The 14,466-nt window shown below is 36.0% G+C and overlaps 1 protein-coding gene across 4 annotated transcripts in view; it reads left to right on the top strand.

Moving 5' to 3' along the window:
• Positions 1–14,466, top strand: part of CTNNA3 (catenin alpha 3) — a 502,927-nt gene that overhangs the window by 289,080 nt on the left and 199,381 nt on the right. For all 4 annotated transcript variants that reach the window (XM_049810858.1, XM_049810861.1, XM_049810860.1 and 1 more), the window contains 2 exons: positions 114–194; positions 5,972–6,124. In XM_049810858.1, the coding sequence (XP_049666815.1) occupies positions 114–194; positions 5,972–6,124 (234 nt within the window). The remainder of the gene's footprint in view (positions 1–113; positions 195–5,971; positions 6,125–14,466) is intronic.

Raw genomic sequence — 14,466 nt, 5'->3', positions numbered from 1 at the left:
TTCTTAGGCGTGTATGATTTACCAAAAGCTCTGATGAACTGAGGACACAAAGAACATGCTTGCTAAAAGATCACAACTAACCATTGTTGTGTTTTCTATCATATTTATTACAGACTGACAAGAAAGAGAGAAGTAATGCCTTGAATGTTGCAATAGATAGCATGTGCAAGAAGACAAGAGACCTCCGCAGACAGGTAAGCAACCTGGGGAACTGAAAAGCTAGAAAAGGAGGCTTGAAGGATCCTTTTCCAAATTGCTGTTTTCAGGTTTTGTAGCACTGCATTCCGAAAAGAAATATGTCTTCTATATCAAAAAAATAAGATAGTTACACTATCCCACAGAATATATATGTACAAATTTTCAAAATTCTGGGAAGAAACCCTACCAAATGATACTGGCTGAATATGTGTATGTACATAGGCAAAACTCTGCACGTGTACGTGTCTAAATATGTATTTGCTATAGAAATGTATCAGTGATGTACTATGGACATCAAGATTCATTTTGTTTTAAAGAAGCTTGAATTATTATTGGTTGTTGGAACAGATACCTTGAAGGGACCACTGGGCCACTATGTCTAGTTCTTTACAGTTGTGAGAACTCACACAGCAGAAAAGGGTCCTTTGAATACCTGGTTCACAGTCCACTCACACGTTTTGCATCTCAGTATTCTAAAACTAATGTAAGACATGGACCAAAATCCACAACTTCAGTGTACTGCAGAAGGTGAGCAGTGGACATCAGCTGTATTTACATCCTTTTTCTGCAAGGAACATCTTTACAGAAAAATTGCAAATTCTGTTGAAAGTGTATAATGTGCCAGTTTAGAATAGAGAGCTAGAAAGCCAGTAGTTCATTCAGCCAGGCTGTCCCAACCAACTGTTTGAAAATTTATGGCTACAGAGAGCATGAGCACACGCTGCTTTCATCCTGTCTGTAGCTGTGGCTATTTATCAACTCTCTGGTGGAAGAATATCCCTCCCAACTTTGTGTACAGTCTTTACAAGCCAGCCTATGCTTCAAGATGATGAATAAATTCCTTCCTGTCTCCCATAATCAGCCAGGGGAAGCCTTGAAAGATGAGATGAATATAATATAAATATAGTGTTTACAACTAACTAGCTATCCAATTTCTGCTCACAGTCCATCAAAAATATGTTCAGCTCAGATAGCCGGTGACTTGCGTCACAAGCTCAGCGTGTCTGGGAACTCTCCTGTTCTGTCCTACAGTCCCATCTGTGGGTTAATTAAACTCTGACTTATAACAGTTTACTGACTCGTTTACAGTGTTTAAAATCAGATAACTAATTCAGTTTGTGCATTTCTATAAACCTGTGTAAAATGTTCAGGCTGAATGTAATCATTTACATGGCCCAATTTATAGCCAGTCTATAGTAGCTCTATGGTTTCTTGACATTTTCCACTGGAAGATGTTTCTGAGAAATATTTCATCTACTTCTTCCAATTCTGTGTTCATGTGAATTGCATAAGAATTGTTTTAGGAGGAGTTCTTACTGCATGTCTAATTCCTGATCTGGGAAACATGAAATTTTGAGTTCTATGCCTGCAGATATTGCAGTAGAGTCTTATTTGCTTTCACTTATGAACATTCAATATCCTGTCTTCCACCACTTTTAATAGAAACAAGAAAATTGCTATTTGGTCTACTCTTACAGCTTTTATAATACTTAAAATTTTTTTGAATGATACTATCTATGTACCATAGCTGGTATTACATTAGACACTCACAGTGGATTCAGGGCTTTGGTGTGCACAATATACTCTGCTTTCAGTCAGTTACTGGGTTTGCCTCTGCAAAATTGGGGTTGAAGATGAAACCTTATTAAGTTGTATTTTTGAAATCTCTTCAGTGTAGTGCACAATAAACAAAACGATCATGTAAGTCACCACCTGATTGGGGGTTATGCCATGGGCCCCTATGGAACGTCTTTGTAAACCACAGTTAGTAAAGTGAAGGAATCTGGCAAGACTTGAAGGCAAAAGAAGCTATCTCAAGAACAGTGTATTCTGGAAGTTGTAAAAATCTCTGGCTTTTCAAATGAAATGATTTGTATTCACTTCAGGAACTTGGCCAGTACTTGTGGTGATTTTCAACTATTCTGTTTTGTTTTGCTTTTTCTTGTATTGTGCCAGAGATGTGCATGTCATTTCTGCGTGTTCAGTTTTACCTAGATCACTGCTTCCCTGCCTAGTAAAGCTGTATGAATATTTAGGAGGGAATTGCCTATTCATTCCAATTTCTAGTTCTGAGAAATTACCACACTTGGTTCTTACCTCCCAGTTGTTTCCCAGCGTACTGTGAATGGAGTGCACAGATGTTTCTCCTATGGTCATTCCACAGTTTAGGTCGGTTGTTTTTTTAATAAATGTTGTTCCTCATGATATTCTTATATTGCTTCTTCATCATGGATAGCTTTTGCTGAACACAGAGGAGATTGCCTTCCTGGCATCCCTTTGAAACAAGCAAGAGAGATCCCTCAAGAATAACTAATCTTTAGTTCTTCCAGGATTTTTGCCCGTGTAGTCTTGTGAGGCAATAGGCAAATAGAGGCAAACACAGTTTTCTGTACTCATAAGGATACTGATGTTTAATAGTGTTGCAAACAGCTGCTGGGATTTTCTTCTCTAGCCTCCACTGTTTGTTTTTGATGAACTTATGCCCCGTGTTTTATAAACAACATGTTTCTATGTTATTTTTTAATGCATTTCGATAGCAAAACAAAAACTCTCCATGCTTCCACTTCTGTAGCAGTCTGCTCAAAGGAAGAATAAGACCTTGCACCTTAAAAATAAAACAATTTGTCAGATGCCATCTTCCCTCTGCTTTCCCTCTTCTGATGGTGTCTCTTTCACTTAAAAATATGAGAAAAATTTTAATTATAGCACAATAACTTCCCTAGTATTGCCTGCTAGCATTACTGGTGCTGTTCTTTGTCTGTTTATATGTCTCCCTACATGGCTACTTAGCTTTTAGCATTTTGCTTTAGAGCTGGCCAGAGTCAGAAACAAACTTACTGAGTCGTGGAAAAAAATGATTGTTATGATTAGGATGAAGAGAAATAGATATTGTTTCAGATACTCCTTTTCTTATTTTGTCTTTTTCCTTTCTTTGTTCTACATTGTATTTCTTCATTCTTTAATACTACATAAGCCATCGTTTGAAAATCAGCTTCATGTATTCCTTCGCATAGCTGAAACAGGAACATAATTTCAAACTTGTTTGTATTCAGCAAAGACACAGCATTATCTTTTTTTTTTTTTTTTTTGAAGAAGATGCGTTCCACTGTTTAATTGCAGGGTAGAGGATTTCTTAGAACAAAATAATAATGATAATTTATGTGTGAAAGGTTAATTAAACCAAGCAAACTAGTAAAAAGCTACAGCAAAGAATTATGTGATGAGAGAGAAAATTAGGCTGCTGGCTTGAAAATTTGATGCCTCGAGCTCACCACAAATATGACTAAGGTCATTGCAGTCACTGGTCCTCAAATAATACAATAAGGCTGTGAAAGTCCTACAATCTAGGCTATGCAGAATCCAAAAATATTTCTTCTGGTGATAATGAATCATTGGCTGTGGATATATTTCCACAGCTTTTTGTTGCTGATTATTGTAAATTGAAATCTTAATGTTTAAACTGTGATTCCTCAAGGTCACATTCACATACTTAATTTGAAGCAGGCAAGTATGTCTGTTTTCTCCAGTTGGACTTTTCCAACACATAAATTTTAACAGGTAACTTGGGAGGACTGGAGGTTCAATGTATTTTGTTCCTGGTAGTGAAACTTTTTATTATATCTATCTTTTTATTTTTTAAAACTCCAGCCTGAATAAAGCTGGGAATGTGAACATGACAGTAAAAATCCAGTTTTGTATTGGAATCCTATAGCTTTTGGATTTGTAAATTACTTTTGAGAACATACAATGTATCCAGATAGTATGCCCTAATGTGATAAGCTACAGTAAGTTAGAAGACAAAAAAATATTCTGAATGTACTTACCTGTAATTTTTTTTTTTTTTTAATGTATTTAAGATTTGTCTGTCCCATGTGCTTGGTGAATCAGTGAGAGCCAGCTTTAGATGGTGAGGCTATCCAAAAGCTGGTGGTGGAATTCATATCAAATCTTATCTTGACAAACCAACAGATTTCTGTACTATTATTTCTGCTGTGCATGTTCACTGCCCTACCTACAAGGACAGCAGCACCAAAAAGATTGTGATTTTTTTGCATTTTTCTAGCTGTAGGCATCTTTACTTCTACTGAGTTTTCACATAGATACATTGCAGCAAAATGCTAAGTGAAAACATGTCCTTTGGCAACAAACCTGTCAGCTTATAAGAGCTTAAAAGCCTTTTATGTTCTTTTCTGTTCCAATCAATATCTCTTTTTTTATATATTGTTGTCCTGGTTTGAGCTGGGATAGAGTTAACTGCCTTCCTAGTAGCTGGTACAGTGCTATGGTTTGAGTTCAGTATGCAAAGAATGTTGATAACACTGATGTTTTCAGCTGTTGCTCAGTAGTGTTTAGACTATAGTCAAGGATTTTTCAGCTTCTCATGCCCAGCCAGGGCACAAGAAGTTGGCCCAGGACACAGCCAGGGCACCTGACCCAAACTGGCCAACGCTGTATTCCATACCATGGGACGTCCCATCTAGTTTAGGAACTGGGAAGTGGGAGCAGGGAATTGCCGCTTGGGGACCGGCGAAGTGTCGGTCGGCGGGTGGTGAGCAATTGCCCTGCGCATCATTTGTACATTCCAATCCTTTTATTATTGCTGTTGTCATTTTATTAGTGTTATCATTATCATTATTAGTTTCTTCTTTTCTGTTCTATTAAACCATTCTTATCTCAACCCAGGAGTTTTACTTTTTTTTCCCTATTTTCTCCTCCATCCCACTGGATGGGGGGGAGTGAGTGAGCGGCTGCATGGTGCTTAGTTGCTGGCTGGGGGTAAACCACGACAATAGTAAAAATAATTATTTGCAGTAGGAAATTCAGTGAACTTGATAATTTAGTTGCATTACATGTATCATCACAATTGGTATATTTCTTGTAGTATTCTATGATTAAAATGAACAATTGCCATGTGTAGGTTTATAACATGGAAAATAACCTCTTAAGTGAAGTAATGTCCCAATGATCAGCTGTAAGCTCACATGAAACCTAATTTAAGAGAGGCATATTGTAGCAGAATGTTACACTTCTTTAATAATTTAAGAAGTTCAAGAACAATTAAAGTAGAGAAAATTGAACTTCAGACTCATTTATAGTTCTTCTTGCTCTATTAATCTATTATCAGGTGGCATAATCAGTAATCTCATTGATATAATTACTATGAAGGCTACTGTTTTGCTAATCAAACTGTATTGTTGGGGTTTCCAACAAGGTAGAAAATACTTGGGTAAGTTTGCAATTATGAAAACATGTGATGTAGACTATTTTGTGAGTACGAACATAATTAAATTAATATTTCATTTGTAAAATGAAATAGCCTTCTCCCTTGGTGTCTGAACTTCAAGAGAGAATACCCAGGAGACATTAGGTTTGGTCTAATAGTAATTTTTCATGTGTGGAATCATTTAAGTTGTTTATTCCTCAAAGAACATGAATATTTGTTTGGCTCCCTTGATTTCAACAGAACCATTACATGTTTTAAGTGTTTTATGTATCTGTACTCTCTCTCACACACACACACACACACACACACACACACACAAACATGCATATTTAGATAGTGGTATATTAAAATTGTCCCTGAAATTATATAGAGTTTTCTGTGTAATAGATAAATTGCAGCTGCCATAGGTTTCAGACACATAATCCTGCAAATAATGCAGGAATACAGTGTGTACATATTTATGTTATACAATACTAATGGACAATAATTACAGTAGACTTTAATAAATAGTCCAATTAGTAGATACTAATGTAATGCTTTCTTTTGCAGCTCCGTAAAGCCATTATAGATCACATCTCAGACTCCTTCTTAGATACCACTGTTCCACTTCTAGTTCTCATTGAAGCTGCTAAAAATGGAAGAGAGAAAGAAATAAAGGAATATGCTGCTATATTTCGAGAACATACCAGCAGGCTTGTGGAGGTATGTATGTTTGATGGAGTTGCACTTTTTTGGAATATATGGTATAACTGACTTGCCCACTGCACATTTCCTTTGCTGGCAGATAGCATAAAACAATTAAGCCTGGCATTTCAGGAAAGAATACATAAATGGCCTAGGGTAGTAGTAAACATACTCCTTTTTTTAGGTAATGTTAATGCAGTAAAATAGTGGGCTTTGTGGTATCAGCATTTATATAGTATTTCATTGCATAAAAATTAGGTGGTGGGGAATTCTAATTTGAGAAATCAGTGTAAGCCTTTCCAGTTCAGTAGGAACGTGGTCAAATGTGTGATTCTAAGGAGTATTAGGGCAAAGTGTTCAGAATACTGCTATCCAAACTACATGAGACACTGTATTAGTGTTAGTTGTTTGCCACCTTTCTCACTTTGAAAGTTTATAGCCTGTGTAATGATATGCTGAAGAGGAAATGGTGCTCTGACACACAGTTTAAAGCCATGAACTCTCTAGCAGACTGAAAGCATGTTGGCGTATATGCTGAATAAATTCACTCGCGTACATTGTATACTCAGTATTAATTTCTAAAGAATGTACTTCTTTATTACTTATAAATGATACTTCTTCATCACTTAGAAATTTGCAAATAGAGCTGGGCAGAGATTTTAGTTTGTTGGACAATGAGTCCTGCAAATGTGGCTAAATATTCACTGACTTAAACTCAGTCAAACTGGAGCTTGAAACGCTGCTGGAATACTGAAGTCATGGATTTTGCAGGAATGTTATCTCAAGTGCTTATAAGGAATGTGTTGCTAATTTTTGTGGGTTTTTTGAAGCTTTTAGTGCTTTTGTGTGCAGTAATGCAAAAATGGGAAAAATCAATGAATTCACTCTGGCTGAAAATTTACTTAGGAAAACTATTTGGCTCAGAATGAATTCATTAATCTTGGATGATCTACAGATAATGAAAGACAAATAGGTAAACAGCTGAAGTAAAAGTAGAGTATTGCATTTATGTTTCTCTTCATGGCTGTGTAGTTACAGAATAAGACTAGTTATTATTCTCCGATTTACAAGAGTGTCTCGTTTTGACCATGCTGCAAAATCAAATGAAAGCTAAAACACAAACCCAAAGTTTTGAAAGTTTTTCAGATTTTTATTGCTGAAGCTAAACCAGCCTGAAGTGGCTTGATTTTTAGAAAGGACAGGAGATCCCTGAAGATCAGATAACTTCACCGAATTTGGAATTGAGTCCAGGTCAACTGAAATACCCGAATCATTATTCAATTTAGAAGATGTGAACCTAAAAATCCAATATTCATTTCCTTTCATGGGTTTGAATTTGTTTCCCAAATGCAAGGAATAGCTGGCCATCAGGGTATGTTTGTGATTAAAGGGGCTGATGGCTGCACAGATACACTGCCTAAAAAATTTACAAGCAGCTGCTTATGTGAACATAAGACTACCCAGAAGATATCTATCTATCCTTAGTGATGTAGGAAAAACAGTAGCAAAGTTTTCAAATCCAGCATAGTTACCACTTAGAAAGGAAGAAAAAAAAAAAAGTCAAATGTTCTTTTTTAGCATAGACGTTATTAGTCCATTTCACAGTGTATAACCAGACTAGACAGTGATACCTCAAAAACTTGCAGAGATTGCCTTCGTTCACCTCACTGAACGATTAACTTCAGAACCCTCTGTTTTTACCTAAACTTATTACTTAAATGCTATTAAGCAGAGTAGTCTAAGAGGGAAAGTATGTGTATAGTTCATGAATGTAAACACTAGTGGAGATTCATTTATCCAGATTATTCTGAGGACATCAGACATATTTACTTTACAAGCAAATTAGTAAATCATAAACAAATCATGTGAGGGGATAAAAGCAAGACTCTCATGACTGTGGTATAAAAGGGGCCCTGTTACCTGGTAGACTGATCTTACTGTACATGTAAATATACAGTATGTGTATAGATATTTATATTTATGCTGTGACTTAATATGGTGCCTACAGTTAAGAACACATACTTCTAAAAATGTTTTAAGTGGCTTTCAGAGAGACGGTACACAGTGCCACCTCCTATTGTTGAATTAGTTGTTCCAAATTGTCACTTTACTCGCGCTTATATCGTATGCTGTTATGGAAAATTAACATAAAATAAAATTGAAGTTATCTTCTGGATATCTGTGAGAACTGAAGTATCTTATTGAAAAGTTGCTTATATCAGTTAAATGCACTTACCAGTATGTCTAAGTGAGAGCTTGATTGATGGCTTTTTGATAAACTGTACTGCTAAACTCTCCAGCAAATTAATTAGATAGTAGTTGTACTGCATCCATCAACTGGTAGCCTATCAGATATAAAACAAAACAAAAATGAAAAAAATATTAACAGCTAAGCAAGCGGCCTTTGTACATATAAAGGGGCTTTGTACATACAAACAGATTTATCTGATTTTTAAGAAAAAATCAGTCATTTCCAACAGCATTATCAAAGAAAAAGAATAATCGCAGCTGTTTTGTGGAAAGTGTAATATCAATTCAATTGATATAAATGGAATAGCAGTTAAATGCATTAGAGCTGTAAATTGGAAGCATATTTTGGTTTTTAGTGGGCTAAAAACTTAACCTGAGAATATATATCTATATTTAAATTGACAGTAGTAGAACACTGCACCGTTGCTTTAATTTGTCAAGGAATATAACAGATAGATAGACCTTACTAATCTTAGTTTTCACAAGTATATGTACTTCAGAAATACACACATACTTCAGAAACTGAGAAGTGGCAAATCTGTATGGAGCTTGGTTTCCAACTGATCATGGTGCCATGGGTAATGGATATTCCATAGAAATCAGGTATAGATAAGAGTGCTACCAAAATTGGGAAGCCGGATTCTGCAAGAAGGACAGGACAGACAGAAAGGAGATGAGTTGGCTTTGTATCCTTGCTACTTCTATTGTCCATTTATTTATCAAAGAATTTACTTTTTCTTGGTGAAATCTCTAATGTATAAACATCACCTGTCCCCTTTGCCAGGGATATGTTTCATAACGTGGTGTTGTCTGCCATCTGTAAGATTTTGAGTTGGATGACAGGTTAATTCAAGATCCAACCCTGTACAACATTTCCAGGGTTTATGAGAAAGTTGTCAAGCATCTTTGTATTTTATTAGAAGGCTTTTAAATGACAGTTATGATTTGCATGTTCGCAGGAGGTTCCTCACGTTCATTACTTTATTTCCTTCACTGTTACAAGTCAACAAACAAATCCCCTTACAACTTTCAGGTTAAGAAATATAAATCTGGAAAGCTAGTCATGTATGCTATTGCAGAATTGGGCTTGATCTCTGCAACTGAGAATAACTTAAGTCAAGTATTGAAGTGCAAGGTCATGGGTGGCATATACCTGGCTATGGAATACTAACAGAGACAACAGTTGAAGGTAAAATATTTTAAAAGCAAACTACTAAGAAAAAATTGTTGCAAAAAATGGCATACAACAGTAACTGTGCTAGAGAAGGCTGGTAGGTGAGGTAGATGAGACATCAGACAATTGTAATATAACTATAAAGGAGTTTTACTATCTACATGTAGTTGTGACATCCAAGGAGTTGGCTGGATTGTGGGCAGGAAATCATACAGCCACGGCTAATGATGCAAGCAAAACTGCCCATATTGTTAAATACAAAACACCTTCTTTATTGGAAGAAAAAAGTTTTTTATTTTGTCAGCTGCAAATAGCCTTCATGGAACATAGGACGTAGTGAAGGTGCTTGCAAGCATTGAGATGTGAAAACTAGCTGAGATGCTGGCAATCCTTAGTTTTTGTCTCGGAGAACAAAAGCTAAGAAAAAAAACATTTACATTCTCACTGTCCTTTTTTTCTGAACGTAAAACACAGGAGGTGTGGATCTGAGCCCATTGTAAACTTTGGACATCCATAACATCCCATGGTAAAGAATTTCACTACTTGACTATGTGTTGTGTAGAGAAGTATCTGTGAAACCCCCACATGATGATTTCATCTGCTGTCTCTGAATTCCTGTATCAGAAGAGAAAATGAGCACCAGTCCCTATCTTCCTTCTCCCTGCCACTTACAGACCTCTGTCATGTCCTCCTTCAGTTGTCTGTTTTCCAAGTTGAGTATTCCTGGTCTTTTTAAATTTTCCTTGTTTGGAAGCCATAAAAGGATCACCTTGCTACCTTTGCTGTACCTTTTCCAGCGCCTTCCAGCTCATGAGGTGGTAGGTCAGAACTGTGCATGCTGTTCAAGATATTCAAGATAATTCTTGATGTTCTCTGTTTCCACATGTGTTTAATTCCTAATAGTGTTTCTTCTCAGATAACTGCTGAACACTAAACTGCAACTTTCACAGAAAGCTTATATGATAATCCCAAAATCTTATTCCTGATTAGTACTAGTCTGCTGAGGTCTGTCATAGATATGTAAAACTGGCTATTGGTTTTTTTTTTTCCCAAAATGAGTTACTTTGCATCTCTCTAGATTGAATTTCATCTTCCATGTTATCATGTAGTCATCTAGTATCATGAGGTCCTTCTGCAAATCTTCATTAGTTCTTTTATTTCCTACTCCGAATAACTTGGTAAAAGATGCATAACAAAAATTAATAAAAAGTTAATGCAGACACTGTGACCACAAGGAAATTTCTGGCTCATGGCTTTCTCCCAATTTCCTGCTGATTTGTTCCTGAGGTTGAAAAAAAGTGATGCTAATCTGTCTGTATCAGCTGAGAATTACTGGTTACTCAGCCACCCCGATTCTTGGAGGAGCCGTAGGATCTACATGTCTGGATCTCAGTACTGCATACACAGTCCAATTAATAGTCTAGCTCTTTCTTGGCAACCTCAGGGGGGGCATTATTCCATTGCTTCCATGTATGGAAACAGGTCTGTCCATTTCTGCTTGAATTTAACATTGCTCTTCTGAAAGATATTTATGGTGTAAGAAAGCTTTATGACTGTTTCCTTTTCATCATATAAAGGTAACTTTTTGCACTTGAAGATATGTGCTGTGAAATCAGCTGTATGTACTGTCTGCTGAAGTTTAATTCTATCCAAACTAAGATAACAGTATTTTTTAAAAATGTAGCTTTTCCTGAATCCAGTCATGACTTCAACTTCAGTAAATCTCATCTTTAAAAAACCCACTGTCTCAGCTCTATCCTGTCAAACACACTGTTGCAGCTGAACATGCTCCACACACCTACAAGGCTTCAGAGCAACTGGGGTGATGATGTTAGTGTTGCACCAATGATGAATTTGGTAATACCAATTAAAAAATGGACACATGTCGACATATTGTAATAAAGTGATGATACTGCCTTCTCAAAATAATCAGTGAGCCATAATTTGAATCAGCATAGTTTTATTACCTAGTCTAATATGTCCATTATAAGTGTTAATATACACAGTTATTCTATGACTCTGCCAGCTGCAAATGATACTGTTGTTGCCATGTTGATAAAACCATCCATGTTTAATTTCCCTTCTGTGATATTTCACTTGATTGCAGAAATTTGCAAAAAAAATTTCTGAATCTGGTCCACAAAGACCTGTGTATTTGTGTAGTCAGATCTCCAGTCACATAAAAATCGATTCTAGTATTGCAGCCAGCAAGTCCAACGGTGATAGATAATGCAATGATTTTGATGTCACAGGATTAGGATGTAAGTCCATTTTTAAGTAAAACAAACCATTGATGTTTGTGTTATTTCCAGTTTAAGCATTTACTTATCCACTCAAATTAAAACATGTACTAACAATACTGCCCTCTCCTCCCACCACCCCCCATACTCATCAGTATCACTTTCACTTGTCATTTACCTTGGTTTGTCTTTTTTTGAAGTTGAAAAAGTCAGGTAGGTATTCTGAGATTTGATTGTGTTGGTCTTTTTTCAACTTAAAACCTTATTTAACTTGTTTACCCTTAACCCAAGATAAAGAATTCCCAAAGAAGATTTATCTTGCTTATATTAAGTGCCTGTCTCTCCTTTGACTACATGGCTAGTTTAGTCTGGATGTCTAATTTCTAGATAGCTGAAGTGAGGTGAGATGAATTGTACCTTGAGAGATGAGTGTTGGTCTATTTTGAGACATACATAATGTTGCATTTTCTCATGCCTCATATAGCAGTTGTTAATCAGGTGCATCCTATATTTCAGTGCATTTTTTGCATCTGTTTTTGAAAGATCAAGGATGTTTGAATAGTAGGTTATGATATTATTTTGTATATAGATACAGTACATGGAGTTGGACATTATAAAAACAAAAGTTCATCTTCTCAAAAAGGTTTCTCCAACAATGAATTTGATACGGAAATTAGAAGTACTACTTGAAATATCAAGAGAGATTTTCTGTGGTTTCTATTTTAATCAGAAAATGAAAACTTCTCAAATAGAAGCAATAGGTCTTGAGAAAGAACATACTTTTTTTTTCCTCTTTGAATATGAATTGTTAATTGAGCTACGCTAACTTGCCTGCTACACTGACTCACTGCTCATATTGTAATTTAAAAAACAAACAGTATCCTCATAGGCCAGTGACCTTTGTAAATCAGCTTGAGGATTAGTGTCTCTTACAATCTCTCTCTTCTGAATTAGCATTTGGAAGTAAGAGTCTTTCCTTTAAAATCTGATTTAAGACATAACAATATAATACAGTTCAGAAGTATGTATATAAATTCAGTGAAGTACAAAACATCAGTGAAATGGAAAGACATCGCCCACCAGACCTGGGGCAATGATGTTTCCAAAGGTAGTAGCAACTACAGGTAGCATTTTCTTCCTTGTTTTCTTATGTTTTCTCTCTCCTGAGTTTATTAACTGCTCTGTGCTCTTACCCTAGAGGTTCTAGCTTCTCTTAAAAAAATACATGCACTTGGGATGGTAGCCACACTTACCAGGAATATTAGCCGGTGCTTTGTAGACAGTGCTGGTATTCAAAAAGCTCAAATAGTGCCAAAGTATTTGAGATACCTTGGTTAACATCTTTGCACTATTATAGCTGCACAGTAATTGCACAAACCAGAATCTCTTAGTTGTAAAAGTGATTAGTATCTTCAGATATACGGAGGAAGCGAAATAGCCCCAGTTACACAGCAGAAAGGAAAAAAACCTTAAGATGCCCACTTTGGCTATTATACTGATCACTTCCCACATATGAAACGGACACTTGGTAACTGAAGTATTCTCATGAGTACCAAAGGTCACATTAAACATTCTTCAGACAGAGGTTATTCTAGGCTACAGTGCCTTCCTTATATTGCTCATATACTGCATTAGAGTAAGTCTGAATATTGATTTTGTGACATTGAAAAAGTAGGATATATTGCAGAATGAAAAAAGCAACCAGATTTGGGTTAAGATTCTGTCTGTACTCTCTGTCTTTGTCTGTGAGCCTTGGCTAAAATAAATTCCCAAAAGATACGTTTCTGTTAGAAAATGCGTGGTTTTAATTGGAATTCCTTATTTAATGCAGCGATTTTGATAAAAATATTTCAAAAAATGAAGATTAACTGCTTTGAAATTTTACACACTTAGGTTTTGCTTTGAAATGCCTTTTCATTTAAAACATTACAATTAAATTGCAAATCTAATTGAAATATCTGATTATATGGAAACATTTTCGAACAGTCTTGTCTTCTAGGAAATTTCAAAATTAGCTCTGAATATAAACACTTATTTAAAATTGTGAAAATTATGACAAAATAATGATGAAAAGCCTTAGGGGACTTGATTGTACTTTACAGTCCCTTGTAAGACATGCCAGTTTTTAGTGAATATAGTGTTCTGGCCTGTGGTTCACTTCTACCTAAGACCAAAACAAATTCTGATATTGAGAGAACAAGTATGTGTAAGTGAACAAAAGATAGGTAAAAAGGAGGACTGAAATGTCACATCTACACAAGGAAAAAAGCAGGTCCTCAGTAACTAGAAATTTCTTGTTTGGGGAAGCTGACAGGCTGTTCTCCTGAGCTGATCTATCAAAGAGATGTAATGCTTTCTGAGAGGAGGAGTGATAGGCTGGGTGAACTTGAGATTAAAAAAGGAATTTGATGGGAGCAGGGAAGAATCCTCTGATTATCTTGTCTTTTGGCACAGATGCAAATCTCCCACTGCAGTGTTTAAAGGTCAGCTGTACCAAGCAGAGGCTGAGAGATTTAATAGGAGAAGTGGAAGCAATGATGAAGTGAACTTTGTGTTCTTCATTTCTTCTCTCAGTACACGAATATATCACATTCTCTGTAGTTTGGTCTAATAACACTGACTTCAGATCTACTACTCTGATACATAAACTTGACGGTTTAGCCTATTGCCTAATTCTTGCCCTTGTGTTTTTCAGT

This window comes from Accipiter gentilis, chromosome 9 (genome assembly GCF_929443795.1).
Source record: "Accipiter gentilis chromosome 9, bAccGen1.1, whole genome shotgun sequence".
Lineage (NCBI taxonomy): Eukaryota > Metazoa > Chordata > Aves > Accipitriformes > Accipitridae > Astur > Astur gentilis.
The sequence above is the reverse complement of the archived record's forward strand: the minus strand, read 5'-3'. Positions and strand labels throughout refer to the sequence as shown.